Here is a 20,642-nt window from a genome sequence, read left to right on the forward strand (position 1 = left end):
TTAGCCAAATTAGTTTGTGGCTCAGGGACTACAACATTTTTTAACTGTCCCCGAATCGAGTTTTCGTTTTCCTGTATTTTTCGCAATAAGCACATCATAATGAGTTAAGTGATAGTTTGGATTATTCTACACTATATGTAGTTCTCCATATATAAAACCTATGAGAAAAGTTTTGATTTAGGGGCCAAAAAATTTTCGAACAGTCCCTAAATCAAGTTTTCGTATTTTCTTTGCGGAATAAGTACATCAAACTAAGTTGAGTGATAGTTTGGGTTTACCTACAGTATATGTGGTTCTCCATATACATGTGGTATAAGGCCTACAGGCAAAATTTATGTTGAAATATATTCGATCATTTGGGCCAATTAAATAAAGTCCTACAACATTTTTCAAAGACCTCTAAATCGAGCTTTCGTATTTTCTACGAAACAAGCACATCATACTGAGTTAAATGATAGTTTGGGTTTGGCTACACCGTGTGTAGTTATTCAGATATAAGGTCTACAAGAAAATTTTTGATTGAAAAGGAAGCATTCTCTTGGCCTATCTAATTTCCTGGGACTTACCTAATCCCCCCCCCCCCTGATTTTTTTAAATTCAGACAACTACCTTTCCTTATAACTAAACAATGTAAATATTCCTTTGCTATAATAACTCATGTCCCGTTATGTTGATATCCGTGCAAGTTGGTGTAGAACACCAGTTTCGCTTATTATCAGCTCCTCTTAGTTTCGGCCTTACTAAGGACGGCCGACTTGAATCCCAACTAACAACGGTTGAAAGTATGATAGGAGAAACGAAAGAAAGTAACAACTAAGAAAAAGAAACAGAAAAGTAGAATGGACGAAAGAAAGGAAAAAAGGAACGCAGTTCTTACATGGAATGAAATTTGACAGAGTATTATTCTTGAACAAAGAACATAAGAAAATCATCTTAGAAACATTGCCGGTGTCATTTTCAAACACCTTGTATATAGAGTAAAGTATGTGTGTGTGATCTGTTATGTAAGACGAACTGGAAGACAATTGACGAAAGAATAAAAGAACACATAAGAGCGTTGTATAAAGGAACGAGAGGCAGAAAAAGCTGTGGAAAGACATAAAATTTTATTCGAAGAAGCAGAAGCGTTAAGTAAAACAGAACTAAATTCAAAGAAAAAGAACTAAAGAATATAATTGAAATTTATATTACCTTTACAGTTATGAAGGAGAAAATGAATAAAATTTTATGATTATTATCCACTGTAGAAGATAAAAAATGAAAGAAAAATGTGTAGAAACGATAAGCAAACTACGATAGGAAAAATGATTAGTGTTAGAATAAACAATTTTGGGAGCGATGAAAATTTTAATCTGTGATGAATGTTGGTATAATTCAGTGGTCGGTAAGCTTACGAAGCTTCTGAGCTATCGTACCGTTTTTAAATCCTATTGTGAGCTACCAACAAAAAGAAATACCTTTTTTTAAAGAAATATTAAATTTGTTTATTGCCTATAAACTACATTTCTAGTAAATATGAAATCAAACTATATAAGTTAGCAAATGTCTAATATACATACGAAAAACATAACGTTTAGCAAATGTCTAATATACACACGAAAAACATAGCGTTTAGCAAATGTCTAATATACACACTAAAAACATAACGTACACAACTCCACACGTATGCAATCAACGTAAGATGAGGCTGACAATGGCAATTGAGCAGGAGAAACGAACAGTTGTTGTCGTCAGCGCCCCCTGTCGTAAGCATGGGATTAGTGGAGGAATCAAGGTTACCCAACCGGAACATTAATGTGATCTACCGAAAATGTCCCCGCGAGCTACTAGTAGCTCCTGATCGACGGTTTGGTACTCACTGGTACATTAAATTAAACATATTTTTAAGTTAAAATCAATAGGATTGTTAGAAATGAAAGCAATTGACCGAAATAGTAATATATATATATACATGGGAATACTAGTAGAATACTATCGGAACCGTTATTGACGACAATCTATGTATAAAACGAAAATGACATTGTATGTCATCACGTACTGTGAAAATGGCTGAACTTTTTGGGACGAATTTCGGAAAATAGCTATTACTATTCTGGAGTCCGGTTTCTATCGTTATTTTGATTAAGGGTTGAAGGAATAATACTTCAGGAGGAAGCACATATTTTCAAAATATACGACAAAAATAGTCACGTTAAAAGCTTTGCGTTATAAACTTCCCATTAAAAGCAAGTGGACACACCCAGTGTTTTTAAAAATTCCGTCTCTAACGGGGAAAGAAAGAACACTTGTTGAATATTTTAATTTCCCAATTTTTGTTCAAAAAATGCTTAAAGTGACGAAACAGCTAAACTGCTTGAAATGAATATTTGAATAACTTCAGTTGAGCTGGATTTTTAATAGAAATGACTTCAAACTTTTTGCTGAGAATAAAGTATCTCATCACTCTCTCCAGTTATGAAGGTGAAAATTCAACTTTAAAGTTACAACGTGCCTCAGAGCTTTCAAAAATTCTGCTTGTAAGGGTTGAAAGGGGCCCATTTCTACAATGACATAATTTCCGACTTTATGTGTGGAAACGGCTGCACCGTCTGAAGTGAATTTTTGAGTTATTAGCACTTTGGTCGAGTTGTATTTTCATCGTTTGTCTTTGACTGAAATACGCACACTAAGTGGGGATAAAAGGGTTCAAATACACCTTTGCAATATTTTCCATAAAGTTCATCGTTAGCATGCAAGGAATGGGTATTCCAACTAGTAATAAATAAAACAAACACAAATTAATCTCTCAAGAGACTTTTTCTATCAAAATATTCTATATATTTCAGCCACAAATTTTCTTGTAGGCCTTATGTCTCGAGAACTATATGTAGTGTAGCCAAACCCAAACTATCAGTTAAGTCAGTGTGATGTGCTTATTCCGTAGAAAATACGAAATCTCGATGTAGGGGCGTTTCAAAAATTTTGTGGCCCCTGATCCAAAAATTAATTATTGGCCAAGATCGCAATCTTTTCATCTATTTTTTGGGGGGTCATTCTTAAAATTCTTGGCCAAGATCGTAATCTTTTGATGCATTTTGGGAAGGGGGGATCATTCCTAAAATTCTCGTTATTATAGAAACCGAATTCGTGTCGTAAAATACGAATAGATGTTTATATTTAGAACATTATTTGAGAAGATATTGTATTTACTAAGAATATGATAAAAGATTTCATGAAAGACGTAATGAGAAGAGAAGAGGATCACAGTAAATGAATGGAATCGAAACTAATAATTGCTATGTCGGGGCAATGAGTTTAGTCCTGGATCGATATAAAATATTATTTTCGTGTTTAATGATAGATTCTAATCAAGAGTTGAACATGCTTACACATAGAATGATGTTTGATGTAAAATAATTTAACATAGTATTTATACGTCTTGAACTGTCCTTACGTTTGAATTCCTGCATTAATTTAGATAAACAGATATGTAATTAAAATCTATTCGTTACGCATCAACAATGTTATAAGTGCCTGAATTAGACTGATATATGGAACCACTTTTGTGCTATTGAGAATCTTATCTACACAATCATGACTTAGGTCTAACGAATTTCCTTAATTAGAAATTTTGGAAATCACTAATCACGAAATTACTTGAGGCTTTATAATTTGAGCAGCTTCAGGAGCACTTTTATCGATAAACTCAAAGGTTGCTCATCTTGCTTCTCCGTATCCTATTATACATGTAATTAAGTTCAAACAAAGATGTTAAACGTTGAAAGTTTCGCTCACAGTTGTCAGCATTTTCTATACAAACAGTGAGAAGAGCTTTTAGTATGGGCAGGATACGTGGGAACTAAACATATAGGAAATGAATAAGACTGCAAATATTTACCTTGATGCTACATAGTACACTTTTTATTGCTGTGTAATCTCAAGAAGATCTTGTTCATTGGCGTAAATATTATATAATTTTCCTTTTATTTCCCGCTACTCAACTCCCATATATATCTTATCGCTACCAAAACTTCTCTTACCCATATGTTGACAATACTGTCACTTTTCAGCAAAGATTCCACGTTTAACATGTTTATTTGAACGTAACTATAAGAGGATACAGAAGACAAGGTAGAGGTCTTCCGAGTTTTTTGATAACTTGTGCTTTGTTTGAGTATCAGCTACTTTGCATTTGAGAAACGGAATAACAACCAAACCGGAGAATTAATGATGAAGATATTGACTCCCACATTAGTAAATATAATTATGAAACTTTTATATTATTTGTTAAGTTGCGAACAGAACACGATCAATGTATTAATTCCATTACATAGAACTCCTGGATGTCCTTTTAGCAGACACTTCCTAAGGACAATAGCTAACTTACTAACTTGCTAAAATTTTCTGCAAGAAAACCCGGCAATTACAGTATAAATATGAGCTTTTACGATACCAAATAATGAATTCAGAAGAAATAAAACGTGTATTTTTTATATATATATAATTTGTAGTTGGCGGATCATAATTTAACAAATCGATGCTCAATTGGTCTTTTGGCATAAATTAGATAATATTCACCTCAAAATTGAAATCTTGGTAGAGCAAGAATAAATCTTTAAATTACTTAAATATTATCATATTAAGAAATAATATATTCAGTAAATTTTACCAGGATTAGCTCAGTATATTCACGTAGTATTCACGGTACTCATTTACAGACAACGAAATCTAATGTACAGATAAACTTTTAAGTTACAGTCAATTTATTATTTACTCTAAAAGAAGAGTTGAGAATGAAAGTTGATATTATATCACATTAACTAATATTATATCACATTATGACAATATTGCAAGCGGTGATTATGTTCAATGAGAAAAAGCAGAAAGGCTATTACTCGCCGCAAAAAATATGTAGCAGAATTTTCTTCTACATGCAACAGGTAGCGCTTTCGGAATATACAACTTCCTTCTTCAGTCTGTGGTAGACTTCAAAAAGGATAAAAAGCATGAAGAAAGGTTAAAACATGGTTAAAAATGGTTTAGGATATGTAAAAAACAAATCTTCTATCAAACATTAAAACACGCGAGAATAGAAACTCACTGACATTGTACAATGCTGGTCACTGTTTTCTGTTCTTGCTTTCCAAATGGTGAAAGTATGTAATGAAAAGATTACTCCAAATAATATTTATTTCTCCTCTATCCAGGTTAAGTGAGGGCCTTTCTTTGTGAATATATGATTCTTTGATTTTTCGTTCCGCTGCTGTTTTTGGTTTTTCAATTAAACATGATTCCACGATATGATGGTTATAATTTCTAAGATGCGTTGCTAGAATAGGAACGAAAAATTAAAGAATCATATTATATTCACAAAGAAAGGCTCTCACTAAACCTGGATAGAGGAGAAATAAATATTATTTGGAGTAATCTTTTCATTACATACTTTCACCATTTGGAAAGCAAGAACAGAAAACAGTGACCAGCATTGTACAATGTCAGTGAGTTTCTATTCTCGCGTGTTTTAATGTTTGATAGAAGATTTGTTTTTTACATATCCTAAACTTTTAACCATTTTTTAACCTTTCTTCATGTTTTTATCCTTTTTGAAGTCTACCACAGGCTGAAGAAGGAAGTTGCATCTTCCTTACGCGTTACCTGTTGCATGTAGAAGAAAATTCTGCTACATATTTTTTGCGGTGAGTAATAGTCTTTCTGCTTTTTCACATCTAATATTATCAATTTAGAAAATTGGGGAAAAAATAAGCAAAAATAATATTAAGCATAAAAAAGAAATTTGCGTCAGTTCTCGAAAAGTTCTCATAGGTTTTAAAAAAGTGTTCTAAAGAATAGTGTGTTGAAACCCTGCAAAATCCCTACAAATATTGTGAAGTCAACTGGGTCTATTTCATGGATAAGGTACGTTTCCTGGGGTGCATCAAGTTACGTGTGAATCTGTTGACACTCTGCTATTATGACTAAAAACTAAGGCGAGTTAGAAGGAGGAGTGGGATGAGATTCCAAAATTATATTTAATTAAAGAAATTACATACATACGGAAATTTCATAAGATGTGGAAGGGCGAAGAAGTGGGTAAAAAACGAAAGAAAAAAGAAATATTATAAAACAGAGAAGACCTGAGAAGCATCCAAATGGATTTGCTGTTGAAATACAGTGTCGTGTAGTCTGTTGATAGTGTTACTATGCTAAAAGTACATGAATTTTTGTGGAAGAAAACAAAACTATATGAAAAACCCACAAGTTGTCAGCAGGGAACGAGAACGAAAGAATAATTGATGAAAATAACGATCCGTGTAATAAAGGGCAAAAAGATGGATAAATAACTGTTAATAAATAAATAAACAAAAATAATTAAGTAAATAACCAATTAAAATAGTAAATATAATATATAATAATGGAAAATATAAGGTAAGTCATATTTAAAAGTGTGTGTGAGAAAGCTATAAATAATAACGATATCACAGTATATAAAATAATAATAATAATAAATAGTTTTATGCCCCACGATTAAACCGGTTAGGCTAAAGGAGACGGTAATGATGAGAAATGAACGAAATGATGGAATGAAGAAGTGGGAGGAAACGGGAGAACCCCGAGATATCCGACGCACATGGTGTTCGTCCACCACAAAGCTCACTTGGCGCGAGTTTGGGGGATGAAACCAAGGACATCATATACCACAGGTGAACGCTCTACCACTGAGCCATCGCGACGCCAATAATAATAATAATAATAATAATAATAATAATAATAATAATAATAATAATAATAATAATAATACAAGCAATCATCAAGTACAAAAGTATAAAAAAATGAATTGAGTATAACAAGATGGCGTCTTACTGATATACAAACGACTTCCTTATCTGGTAACACCTGGTTTTTCCATATGTTTCTGGGAGACGTGAAAGTCTGGAGTACAGATTTTGAGAATACTTACTTGAAACTTATGGAGAAAGGTACTGTTCTGATGGGTTGTATATTCTGGAGCAAATGAATGGAGAAATTAATTATCAATGATGTTAGATATGAATCGAAAGAAAAGATAGGGTTTAGGCAATAAGGAAGGCTGGGGATTCTGTGTAATTAAGAATGGAAATATATTGAGGTAATCGCAAATACCAAAAACGAAAAAAAAAAAAACTTTGGGATGGGGTTTGGGGCCCTTAGGTAAGGATTTAGGGCAAGTTGGAAAAAGACCTTTCCTGCTTGCAGATGAGGTTGTGAGTATCTGATAGGCAAGGTTCGATAATACTTGCAGAAATAAAGGCAGATAATACAGTATTGGGTAAGGAAGCTGATAGCAGATCATATAGTGGCTACTAATTTTATTTTCTTTTTTCTTTTTATTATTTATTTGTTTATTTATTTATTTTAATGACTGATTTGTTTGCTCATACAGTTGAGGCGTATTTTTTGTTGCAAAATGCAGAGTTTTAAATTGCTCAGTTGTGTCTCCATTAACTATTCTTCATTCTGACAATCCTTTTAAAATATATGGCTCAACGACTCCTCTTACATTGAGTTGCTTTCCGTTCACTATTCCTTTTTCCCGATGACCTCTTGTTAGGAATTCTGTCTGCCATCATCAGTTTGGATAATACTGGTCTCAATATACCTTACGCATTATCAGTCTTGGACTTATTTGATCCAATTACCCATGATTCCACATTTTATCCGTTTTCAAAATGAAAGAGGTATTGGCACAACTAATGTCTTGTCCGACGACAGTTTGCGTACTACTGTCATCAAACACAAGTTACTGTTATAGTTATTAATAACACAAGACAGCCGCAGTGCACGAATATTCATTGTCACTAACTCACCTAACTTACGAAAAAAATAAAAATACGTGCTTCAGTACATGGGTGTTTCCATTATTTTGGGGGCCGCGGTGGCTCAGTGGTAGAGCGTTCACCTCTGGTGTTTGGGGTCTCGGGTTCGATCCGAGACCCCGCCAAGTGAACTTTGTGGTGGACAAACACCGTGTTCGTGGGTTTTCTCGGGGTTCTCCCGTTTCCTCCCACTTTCTTCATTCCACCATTTCATTCATTACTCATCATTACCGTCTCCTTTAGCCTAACCGGCATATCCGTGGGACGTAAAACTCAAAGATGTCATGTCCATTATTTTGAAACTATATACATATTATTTTACATGAATGTACAGTTGCACAGTGATAGTGGTTCAGAAGTTGTAAAGTTGACTATCATAATTTAGAATTGTACATACGTACATCCATGTCTGATTAATAAGCAAAAATCTTTGTAATATTTTTAATAAGGATTAGGATTTGGAATTAGATTTCTGGGCTGTCAGTATCTAAGGCCATTTAGCCCGACACGTATGAGGGACGACGTCCCTCGTCGAGCGCACTATCCGAGGAAAGGGAAGGAAGAAAATATTGGGGAAAGTAGGAAGCTTCCTGAGACCAATATATTACGCCTACATTTGTCTGGTGTAAATGAGGAAAACCCATGAAAACCTCATTCAGGATGGCTGGCCTGGAAAAGCTTTTTACATTTTTCCGACCGAGTGCTCCCACCAGGAATTACATTTGATAATAAATATTTAGTTAATTGAAATATGTGTATTTTACTGTAAGTTGTTGGTATAACTGCCCATAATTTAATCCCACGCCCTACTTAGGATAGTTCTCTGTGTGTTTAAGGAAGGAGTATTTGTGCATGTCAAATACTGGCCTCTCAGAATATCTTTAGGAATATAAACATAACATTTTCGTTGGTGCACTATTAAAATCTGAATATCATTTAAGTTTTCATGCAAGTACAAATCATGCTAGATTTCTTGCAATGAATCATATTTATTTATCTTGATGTATTTAGCATGCTTCTTTCATTATTATGATTTTATATATAAACTGTTTATTTTATAATTATGATTCAATGTATTCATTGTATTTTGTATTACACTTGGCACATTAGTGGCTATCAAGCTGTTGTTGTCAATAAACTGCTTTGAAGTTATTATTATTATTATTATTATTATTATTATTATTATTATTATTATTATTATTATTATTATTATTATTATTAGTCATTCAGGCTTTCATTTCATAAACAAGAGAAAAAGTGTGAAAGAAAGCAAAGTATACCAATATTTTAGTATGACACCCGTTTAGTCACGAGCAGTCAATATTCTTCTGAAACCTCGTCGGATGTAGAGCTGATATTTGTTAAAGTTGAGATTGTCCTCCTTCCTACTCTGGTGTGTTTTGTATGCGTCTTGGATGCAGGAAGTTTCAGACTCCATTCCCAGTGGGAAAACATTGAACGCATTACAGGAGTTGAGATCCCGCTTTAAACCATAGGTCTCTTTCTAGGTAGCCTCGGTACTTACGAAGGACGCAAATGCAAATTAACCAACTAACATTGAAGTTTAGAATTGGTATTGACCCCGATTCGATGCGGTCCAAATACCCATAGGTGGTAACAGTGGCGTATTTAGGGGGGCTATAAGGCTCAAGCTCCTCGCCGGAAATAAATTTGTTACTTTTACGCATTCCAGGTAGAACAATAATCCTTATTCTTTCTAAGAATTCCATTGATTTTCCATTTTCTTATGCTCTTTGTTCACAATTAACACTGTATTTGTCAAATTTCATTCCATGTAAGAACTGCGTTTTTTTTTTCTTTCTTTCGTCCATTCTACTCTTCTGTTTCTTTTTCTTAGTTGTTACTTTCTTTCGTTTCTCCTATCATGCTTTCCACCGTTGTTAGTTGGGATTCAAGTCGGCCGTCCTTAGTAAGGCCGAAACTAAGAGGAGATGATAATAAGCGAAACTGATGTTCCACACCAGCTTGCACGGATATCAACATAACGGAACTTTAGTTATTATAGGAAAGGAATATTTACATTGTTTAGATATAAAGAAAGGTAAATGTTTGAATTAAAGAAAATCAAGAGGCGAAATTTGGTAGGCCAAGAGGAAGCTTCCTTTTTCTTCTGTGAATAGAATAAAAGGTTAGATTTACTGCTAAATTTTTCTGTGTATCATATCACATAAAATTCATCAGTGTGCAATTCTTATCATTAAAACTGCAATCAGTACTTTTCTGCTTCCACTTGTCTCAACATTTTTTTCAGGTAAAAACCTACACAGATAGAAGTGATTATTAAATTCTTTTAATGAAATCAGTTAAGTTGAAATGAGATTAAAATATTTAACGTGTGTTCGGAGGAGCATCATTTCAGATTTATCTGGAGGACCGGGGATAAGATCCTCTATCGACATATGAGGTTTACGTGTTTTCATAGTATATTAAAAGACAATTGATTATAATATATATCTAATTCTCAAACTCAGGTGGGGAATTGCCCCTGCTTACCCAATGAAGCGCTTCTGTGTTGGGTTTTAAAAGGTGAAAAGCAAAAATGTAAGTGCTTATTCACTTGTTGTGCATACCCCCCCCCCCCTTCCTCGCCGAAATAAAATCCTAAATACACCACTGGGTGGTTTCACAGGTACCATACGGAATTGCTAAACAGAAATATAACTCAGAATAGCCATAAAGGAATGAATTATTTATTTTGCTTGTTAAGAGAGGGATCGGGATAAATTCAACGAAAGACTGCATCTGATTATTTCAAATTTCAAATATCCACGATAAATTTCTAGGAGATATGAATATTTTCAAGATGCAATCGGACACTTTGTTGAGAATATTGAGTTTTCGAGGTACAGCTCAGAGAATTATAAAACTCTTAAATGTCTAACAAATGATACATTATAATTGGAGGATTGTGTTTTGTACTTTGCAGATGGTGCAGTTGGCGTATCTCCAATAGTTTCTCCTCCTCTGTATGCAGACTCATCGCCCCAGAAGCCAAGGTATTATTTTCAATAAGATCTAATACTTATCTTGAAATAATGTGACATACAACAAACTCGGAGAAATGAAAAGCGTTCTTAAAATTATTATAAATATTTAAGTACCTGGGGTTACTCCATTATGTTTAGAGACACATAATCGGTATTACATGGTAAAAGGAAAAAAAAAAGTTCCAAGTGAGAACTCTGTGGTTCCTTTACTTTGTCCGAACATTTCTTTTTTTTTTTTATTTGTCACCGTTCTTTTGAATCATTTCAGATATATATATATAAATGCACCACTCTGTATATATATATATATATATACAGGGTGGTGCATTTAAAATTTGCAACCCCCTGTATCTTCGAAACAGCTGCGAATATCAGAAAACCGCGAAACCACGTCCATTATTATTTTAAGGGGCTTGAATTTTGAGCTATAAAAGGTCCACCCCAGACACCTTCATATAGGGGTACGTGGGGTCAACGTGAAAATATTAATTGGCAATAGGTGTCGGGTGATATATCGTTGAAAAGGACTTAACAAGAGTAATATTTTGCCGAAAGTCTCAAATCCCTATGTTGACCACATCTAAAATGATGGGGGTTCACATTTCGCGGCCATAAAGTCCGTTGCCACCTACTGTATCTTCGAAACGACTTTATGGGGTGGCAACAAACTTTATGGACGCGAAATGTGAACCCCCATCATTTTAGATGTGGTCAACATAGGGACTTGAAACTTTAGGCAAAATATTTCTCTTGTCGCGTCCTTTTCAACGATTTATCACTCACCCTTTTATCATTTAAAATTTTCAAGTTGACTCCATGTATCCCTATATGGGAGTGTCTGGGGTGGACCTTTTATAGCTCAAAATTCAAGCTTCTTAAAATAATCATGGGTGTCTTTTTGTGTTTTTCCATATTCGCAGTCGTTTGGAAGATACAGGGGGTGACAAATTTTAAATGCAGCACTCTGTATATGAAATAAAACGAATTCTTTAAATTTAACGTCCCACGATTATGCCGTTTAGAATAAAGGAGACGGTGATAATGAGAAATTAGTGAAATGATGGAATGAAGAAAGTGGGAGGAAACGGGAGAACCCGGAGAAAACCCACGAGCATGGTATTTGTCCACCACAAAGTCACACGGCGCGAGCTGGAATCGAACCAGGGACCCCAAGCACCATAGGTGAACGCTGTACCACTGAGCCACAGCGCCCCTCACCACTCTCTCTCTCTCTCTCTCGATATATATATATATATATATTATACCTGGTATATATTTGTTTTTATGTTGTAGGTAAGTAAAGTAGAGTGGAGAGGTTGAGTAAAAATTACTCTTCGTTCGCAACGAATATTGATAAATAATTCCTGTTCATTCCATTGTCTGATTTTAAAACTATTGCATTATGATATGTTTCTAATCTTATATATATATATATATATATATATATAAGAAATGTATAAATGTTTGATGATTAACTTCTCCTACACCACTTGACCAATTTTGATGCCTTATGGTACGTGAGTGGTCCCTTTCGTAGCTTATGTTTTTTTTTATATTTATTTTCAGGAGAATTATCCTAATAGAGAGATAGAGGGGTTAAAAGTTTATGCCAAAATTACAATATCTTACGAATACCTGAAATTAGAAACATGAAACTCAGTATATAAGCTCATCATAAAAAATAAGGGAAAACGCGTAGCAGCGATTTTGAAAATTTTTGTTGTAAGGCCAGGAGAGGCCGGGGGCATATTCGATCATACATGTGTATATACACATGGCTTTAAAAAGTCCTTGCCATAGGCTAACTTTGTTATGAGTGCAGATACGAAATAGTGCCAAGGGATAACTTTGCTGGAAATTGTAGATTTCAATCTAAAATGTTGGAGGTTTTCAAAGCGGATAAGCAGTTTTGGCTTTACACTGGTAGTCGCCCCAATGGCAATTAAAGAAACAACGTTGCGAGTCATAGTTTTACAATGCAAGCAGTGGCGCCACCACCTATGAGCTCGTAGCAAAGCAATTTAAAGGGTGGGGGTAAGCTAGATTTGTTAGGATACAAATGAAAAACAAGTTTCCTTAGTGAGCTACTGGCAAATTATAGGCAAAAGAAAACATATACGCAATACAAACATTCTATGTAAATACTTTTAACCTTATTCTAACATATAGTGTGGATATTATGCTTGTAGAAAGATTTTTCTTTCGTAATATTTCTATAAGAGATGATTAATCATTTATGTTTCATAGTCCACTGCCTCATTTAGCTATCTCCAGGTTCGTATATTGTGTGTATTTTAGTAACTGCAGTGAAAAATTCATATTCTGTGTTCTTTTATTCCTTTTGTCCAGTGTCGGATTTACGAATAAGCTAAACAAACTATAGCTTAGGTCCCTATTCTCTTGGGGGCCTCAAAAAAATTAAAAGAAAAAACTGGCTGTAATGTAATAAGACAAAGCAAGTAAGATAAAACGCATATACAACAACGATATTTTGAACTGTTATGTATTAGGCCCTTATGAAGCAAGTAATAGGGCTCTGTTTCTCAGCCCCGTTTCTAATGAGGCCCCTTTTTCCCAGAGCCTCTTATAATGGGTCTCCTGCTTCGAAACGAATTTGAAAATAAAGGATCGGGTGTCCCATCTTATTTTTCTAAAATAACATCTGATGAATTTATCCATTGAAAGTAAGAGAATCAATTTTTGGTGATTTAAAAAGTGCAGAATATTTCATTTTATGCGTAAATTCAACTGCTGACCTGTCCCATGTTGATCACCTTACTCCTATTGTAAAGTATGTCTCATCAGAAGATGGATTTCTTATTGAACTTTATCTAACTTTCCTAGAGAGAGGTAACCACACAGGAAAAATATGGTTAAGATGGTGATGATAATCTTACAAATGAATGTAAAAATGATTTTAGTAACTGTTGAGCGCAATCATATAATACTGCCAATATGTTAGGCAAATACAAGGGTATGTAAGAAATAATATTGAAGATAAATAAGTATGTATATTGCAAGTGTAGACCATTCCTTAAATCTTGTTGGTACAGCAGCAATTAACCGTTGTTTAAACACATTAAACTTTTTTTTTTTTTTTTTGAAATTATTAAAAAAATGTTATTTTCATGATCTACACATAGATGGGTGGTGTTGTTGTCATTCTTCAAAGATGACTCAAAAGTTCCAAAGTCATTTTCAGAGATTAGATGGGAAGCTCATCCAATACCCACAAGTGTAATACTTAACAGTTATGATGAAATAATTTCTGCATGCATCAGCTTTATATTGATACCACAGAGAACGGCGAAACAAGAAATCAAGCCAGAAACCTTTAGAATAAAATGGATTTGTTTGAATTTATGTTAAATTACACTAGTTAACAAATTTAAACTTTTTGTGTGTCACATGAGAAAAATCACCTGATCTTAAAGGAACTTTTTGCGCTGAATTCGAATATGCACTCGGTTTCTCTCCATCACGTACAGTTTTCCCGTAACAGAGGGATTTTCAGGAAATTCCCTCAAAAATTTCCCTTTTTCAGATATTTTATTCCAAGGTTACTAGAAGGAAAGGTTGGGCTATTCGCACAGACGCTTCGCTCCTCGTTTTGCGTGACGTCACCAGCGAGGAGCAGCAAGTAGGTATAGAGGTGTACGAAGCAGCCAGAATGTCTTTTTTCTTTCTTTATGCATAACATTTTCGCTGTCACAACATTCTCCTACACACAAACTACAAATAAATAAATAATAAATAAACCAGCAATAAATAGAACATCATCTTAACGCAATTTATATTATGGAAAATTAACGATGTACCTGTGTTGCATGACCATCTAATTATTTTTTGATTAGATTGATAATTGTTGAATTAGAATCACATTTTAAATGTATTTATATCTGAAATGTTGCTGTGAATGTATTTAAGCAAAGTTGCAGATAAATGTGTGTTTTACCAGGGCAATCTCTGAAATTTCCGGTGCCTGGAGTTAAAATAATTGCGGAACCAATGATAAGGAGAGTTCGACACCCGGCATAAATAGATTACTTTGTGATTACTGATAAGAATATCTCAATAAATACTTAAAACCATGGATAATAATAATAATAATAATAATAATAATAATAATAATAATAATAATAATAATAATAATAATAATAATAATAATAATAATGAGAAGAAGAAGAAGAAGATCGTTGATGCATTCAGTTGCGGAAGCCCTTTGATGCCTAGCAATTTATTTTGTTCAATATACGGCACGCAGGCTTAAAGTTTAAAATTGCCAATTCATATCTTCTCCACATGATTATTAAAACGGAACTCATCCGTGTTAAACGTCATGTCGACTATCTATCACAGATTATATTCAATGTAACCATTGTTGACGCTATGATTGCACTTCGTGACATTAATAGTACACAGTTTAGAAAAATTTATTTGGTTTATATCTAAATATTTGTATGCTAACTAGTGTTACGAGTCGAGACGAGACGAGAAATTAGGTTTTCTCGTCTTCTAGAATCGATTTTCGAAAAAAGCTCTTTTATTCTAGCCTCGAAGTTTCTCTAGCCTCTTGTGTAAATGTATGTACAAAATTTGTCCTCGGGAGACCCGGGTTCGATTCCCGGCGGGAGCTCATGTGGTTCGGATTCCACGTTAATCAGTAGGTCCACGTCTCATATAGCCTTGCTGCTGAAAAGGGACGTTAAACTCAAAATCAACTCAAAATTTGTCCTGACTTCTTAAAGTCACGAGAGATCCACGAAGGATGATATATAACAACAGTTAAACCATATTTATTATTGGAGTATATTGTGTAATGACTTGTGTATCTTTGAATGTTCTTCATTGTGTTCTTACAATCACTTTATCAATTTATAGTTTTTTTTTTTATTTTTTAACGATGAACCATGCAACACTAAACCGGTGTTTAAGGTTTAATACTTGGTGAATTCGTGTTGCCAATGAGACTCATGAAGTTTCTCATCTTGCCTCGAAAACGAGACGAGAACTCCCATATTTTTAAATTTAAACGAATTTAAAAGATTGTTCTCGTCTCGAATTGCAGACGAAACGAGACATTTCTCGCCTCGGTCTCGTCTCGTGGACAACACTAATCTCAACAATGAATTAGAAATAGTTAACCTGCTAGTTTTCCTCAACGGTCAAACTCTTCCATTTTGTGGTGCAAGGCGTGGGGCAATCGCCCCACCTGTTCTACCCACACGACGTCCCGGAGGTTTACTCTGATTTCTAACTCAAATGAACATTTAGAGGACCAATAAGCAGAAAAAATATCAAAAAATAATTTTAAATTATGAACTTCATGCATACATAGAAATTTATGAAAAAGAATAAGGAAAATAAACTTACTTTATTTTACTTTGAAATCGGGAAATTGGCTCCCCTAGAAAATTTTCTTCGGGTGCCTATGATCCTGACTGTGGACCTTTGTCTTTTCTTCACTATTTTGGCATGGAGGGACTAAAACTATCAGTTAAGCATGAATAGTGCAAATCAAAGGCGTACACATGCATAAAGAAATCGATTGATTGTACAATTGATAATAATTTAGAACAACTTTTAACTCGAAAAGAAACCGATGAAATATAAGCGTCACTGTTAATATTAAACAAACTGAAAATAGTTTGAAAAAGGTATCGGTAAATATTGGTGTTTATTTGCCAATGCCGATACCGATACTGCCAATTACCGATACTGATATATCGGTACATCCTTAATTCTATAATGTGGAACACTTGGAGATGAAAGACAAGTGCACGTAAAAACATATATGTACACAGGTACTCAAGTTCACACTGTCTTGCAATATTGCATGTCTGCACAGTCAATCCCACGTAAAGAAATCTTCCAAGATATAGACAGACCTTTTCTCTATTAAATAATATTCGTCCACGTACACCACTAGAAAAGAAAGCAACACAATTCAACATAGCAAAAACCCAAAATAAATAAAGAATTGTTTGTGGTCTTACTAGCAAATCTTCGCGCGCCAAGCAGACGACAAGCTCTAAGTTCCTCGCTGGTGACGTCACTGTGAGAAGAGCGTGAAAGTAGAGGTTCGGGACATAGGTTAAGAGCACCCCCTGATTTTATTCCCCTAGCTCCTGTCCCCTTACATATAGTAACATAGAAATTATACCTAAGTATACCTTGATTTATATTTAATAAATTCAAAAGTTTCGTAAAAATCGCTTTGTTCTTTCTAGAGAAATAAATATATTTGTATGTATACTGTGTGCACTGTTTATTGCACCTGATAGTAATGCTTTCAGATCTCCTGAGTTGGGGTAAAAACGATTTGCTTTATTACTACAAACACAGACATAAAAATGAATATTTACAATAGTCAACAACACACTTGTATTGCTCTCTGTAAATTAGAAACGTGTATAAAAATAGAATGTACTTCCAACGTATATTTTTTTAACGTACAGTATATGTATATCTTAATACATATATATAAAATTCTCCAAGTTTTTTCGTTTTGTTCATGAATGTTATCAAATGTAACAGAATGCAAAAGAAAGAAAGAATGGAATACAGACTCATTGTTGACAACAATGAACTAATGCAGTCTGAATTTTCCACTACGGTATCGTTTCCCCCCTCCCCCCGCGCATTTCTTTCTTTCTTGAGTTCTTGACATCTGGTGAGGGAGTTTTGTACATTTTTATATTGACGTGTGGTTTAACACTACTTCACTTTCAAAGTTGTCTTTGCTGCTAAGAGTGCTTTCATGTTTGATCTTAACGGCATTATACCCAACTAAGACCAGAAGTTTAGTTTGTGATCAGTACAATGGCGTCAAGAGGACGGCGTTCGTGTGTTAACTCACCAAATACTTTTTGTTATGTGTGTGGCCAGTTTGTAGTTAAAGGACAGTGTAGATTCATTACGCCATCGGTGAAACTAGCATATTATAAATATTTCGGATGTCGTGTGGGAGATCAGGGCAAAACTTGGGCACCCAACATAATTTGTGCATCGTGCTACGTCACTTTACTTGCATGGGCCAAAGGGAAACGGAGGTTCATGAAATTTGCTGTACCAATGGTGTGGAGAGAACCCACCAACCATCTGGATGATTGTTATTTTTGTCTCACAGTAGTTAAGGGACATTCTAAAAAAAGCAAATACACAATAAGTTATCCCAACGTTAAATTCGCAATTAGACCTATTCCGCACGGGGATGAACTTGCACTTCCCGAGCCCCCTACCAACTGGGAAGAGATATGGCCAAAAGACTCTGATGATGATCATGACCTTGATGAACCATCGACATCAACATGTACATCCAAGGATCCAACGTTCATCCCTGACTGTGTTCGCGAGCCACATTTCATCCGGCAATGTAAACTTAATGACCTAATCCGTGATTTGCACCTGACAAAACAAGAGGCGGAACTTCTGGGATCAAGGCTCCAGCAGTGGAACTTATTGGATGCAGAAACGAACATATCAGTGTACAGGAAAAGGCATGTTCAATTTTCAAGCTATTTCTCAATGCAAGATAATGTGTGCGTATGTACGGATATAAATGGGTTGATGGCGGAGCTCGGAATTCCTTACGTTCCAGAAGAATGGAGGTTATTTATCGACGCGTCAAAGGTCAGCCTTAAAGCTGTCCTTTTACATAATGGAAATAAAAAACCTTCTATACCACTTGCGCACTCAGTGAAGATTAAGGAATCCTATGACACCATGTCAACTTTGCTAAATCTTATAAATTACAAGGACCATTGTTGGCAAATATGTTGTGATCTCAAGGTAGTTGGTATTTTATTAGGACTGCAGTGCGGTTACACGAAGTACCAATGTTTTTTATATTTATGGGATAGCCGAGCTGATGACAAACATTATGAAGTGAAGGAATGGGAACCTAGAGTGAATTACGTACCAGGAGAATGCAACGTCAAATACGCTCCTTTGGTAGATCCTAATAAGATATTACTACCGCCACTTCATATCAAGTTAGGACTTATGAAAAACTTTGTCAAAGCCATGGACACATCTGGTGAAGGTTTCAAGTATTTGTGAGATAAGTTCCCTAACCTGAGTGATGCTAAGATTTCAGCTGGAGTGTTTATTGGTTCCCAAATTAGGAAATTAATGCTTGATGATAGCTTTGACAGCAAGTTAAACGGTGCTGAGCTAGCTGCCTGGACAGCATTTAAGTGTGTTGTGCGCAACTTTCTTGGCAATAACAAAGCTGAGAGTTACACAGAAATCGTACAGGACATGATACAGAAATACAAAGAGTTGGGTTGTAGGATGTCTTTAAAAATCCACTTTTTGCACTCCCACCTCAGCTTCTTTCCTGCTAACCTAGGTGCTCTCAGCGACGAACAGGGGGAAAGATTCCACCAAGATATAATGGCAATGGAGAAAAGGTACCAGGGACGATGGGATCCTTCAATGATGGGGGACTATTGCTGGGGTCTTGTTAGAGAATGCAACATTTCTAACAAAAGAAGGAAGTAGTGTACGTTTTTGTAACCCAATGGAAGTTTCATATATTGTGATAGTTTTGATTGTCTTTTCATGACCTTTTGGTACATTTGTATTATTGTTTATTGTAAATTGTCACACTTGTAAATTATATTGTATTATATTTTATATATATGTTTGTGGTAATAAAGCAAAACGTTTTACCTCAACTTAAGAGATCTGAAAGCATTACTATAGGGTGCAATAAACAGTACACACAGTATACATACAAACATATTTATTTTTCTAGAAAGAATAAAGCGATTATTACGAAACTTGGAGGGTTTGTTAAATATAAATCAAAGTATACTTAGGTATAATTTCTATGTTAGTATATGCAAGGGGACAAGATCTTGGGGTGTAAAATAAACGAAAAGGGAATTTTTTGAGGGATTATCCCGGAAATCCCTCTGTTACGGGAAAATCGTACGTGATGGAGAAAAACCGAGTGCATATTCGAATTCAGAGCAAAAAGTTCCTTTAAGAACAGGTATTTCCTTTTATGTAACAAAACCTTTGTTAACTAGTGTTATTGCTGGATAAATTTCACAAAGCTAGTCAATCACTGTAAGACTCCAAAATTACCTTCGATGCATGCAGCAAATTGTATGCATCACTTCCGGATTTTGTTAGATGCCAAATATCTTTTTGACGATTTTGAAGAACAAGCAAAGGACAAATTCCCTTCTGTTCACTACAAGAAGTGAAGAAGAAGATTAACAAGGAGGCATATAGGTGAAGATGAAAACGATGCTTTAGAGAACCTTGAGCCATTAGACAAGTTCAAAATCGAAGCATTTGTACCTGTGATAAATCTATTAAACTCTAATCTGGTACAAAGTGCATCAGTATACAATGATACTACAAAATAGTTTTCATTCTTAACAAAACTAGATTCTACAGAAGAAGAAATTCGTGAAGGAGTCAATGCTTATCCTCTATAGACCCGATTTTTTTTTTTTTTTTTTTTTTTTTTACTGCACCAAAAAATTATTTCTGAATATTTTCTAGTTAGTACACTTGTATACTCAAAGCTGCCATATGATGGACCCAGAGCGCACTAAATGTGTTTTCAAATGAGTACTTGTGTAGCAAAACTTGTAAGGATGCAATTGAAATGAAACGACATATGTTTACGTAATATTAAAATGAATGTACTCAAATGAACACTAGAGGACCGTAGAGGTTAAAGTTAACATATCCTGAAGATGTAAGCTTGAACCTTGTTGGTTGACATTGTCAAACATATAAACATGAGTATCTGATATATCAAGATCTGTATCAAGTATTA

The 20,642-nt window shown here is 34.6% G+C and overlaps 1 protein-coding gene across 1 annotated transcript in view; it reads left to right on the forward strand.

The window, feature by feature from the left end:
• LOC145672699 (uncharacterized) overlaps positions 1 to 20,642 on the forward strand; it is a 104,032-nt gene that overhangs the window by 78,959 nt on the left and 4,431 nt on the right. The window contains exon 6 of the mRNA XM_081741868.1: positions 10,780 to 10,849. Coding sequence (XP_081597994.1) covers positions 10,780 to 10,849 — 70 coding nt within the window. The remainder of the gene's footprint in view (positions 1 to 10,779; positions 10,850 to 20,642) is intronic.

This window comes from Thermobia domestica, chromosome 16, assembly GCF_964235325.1.
Source record: "Thermobia domestica chromosome 16, izTheDome1.hap1.1, whole genome shotgun sequence".
Classification (NCBI taxonomy): domain Eukaryota; kingdom Metazoa; phylum Arthropoda; class Insecta; order Zygentoma; family Lepismatidae; genus Thermobia; species Thermobia domestica.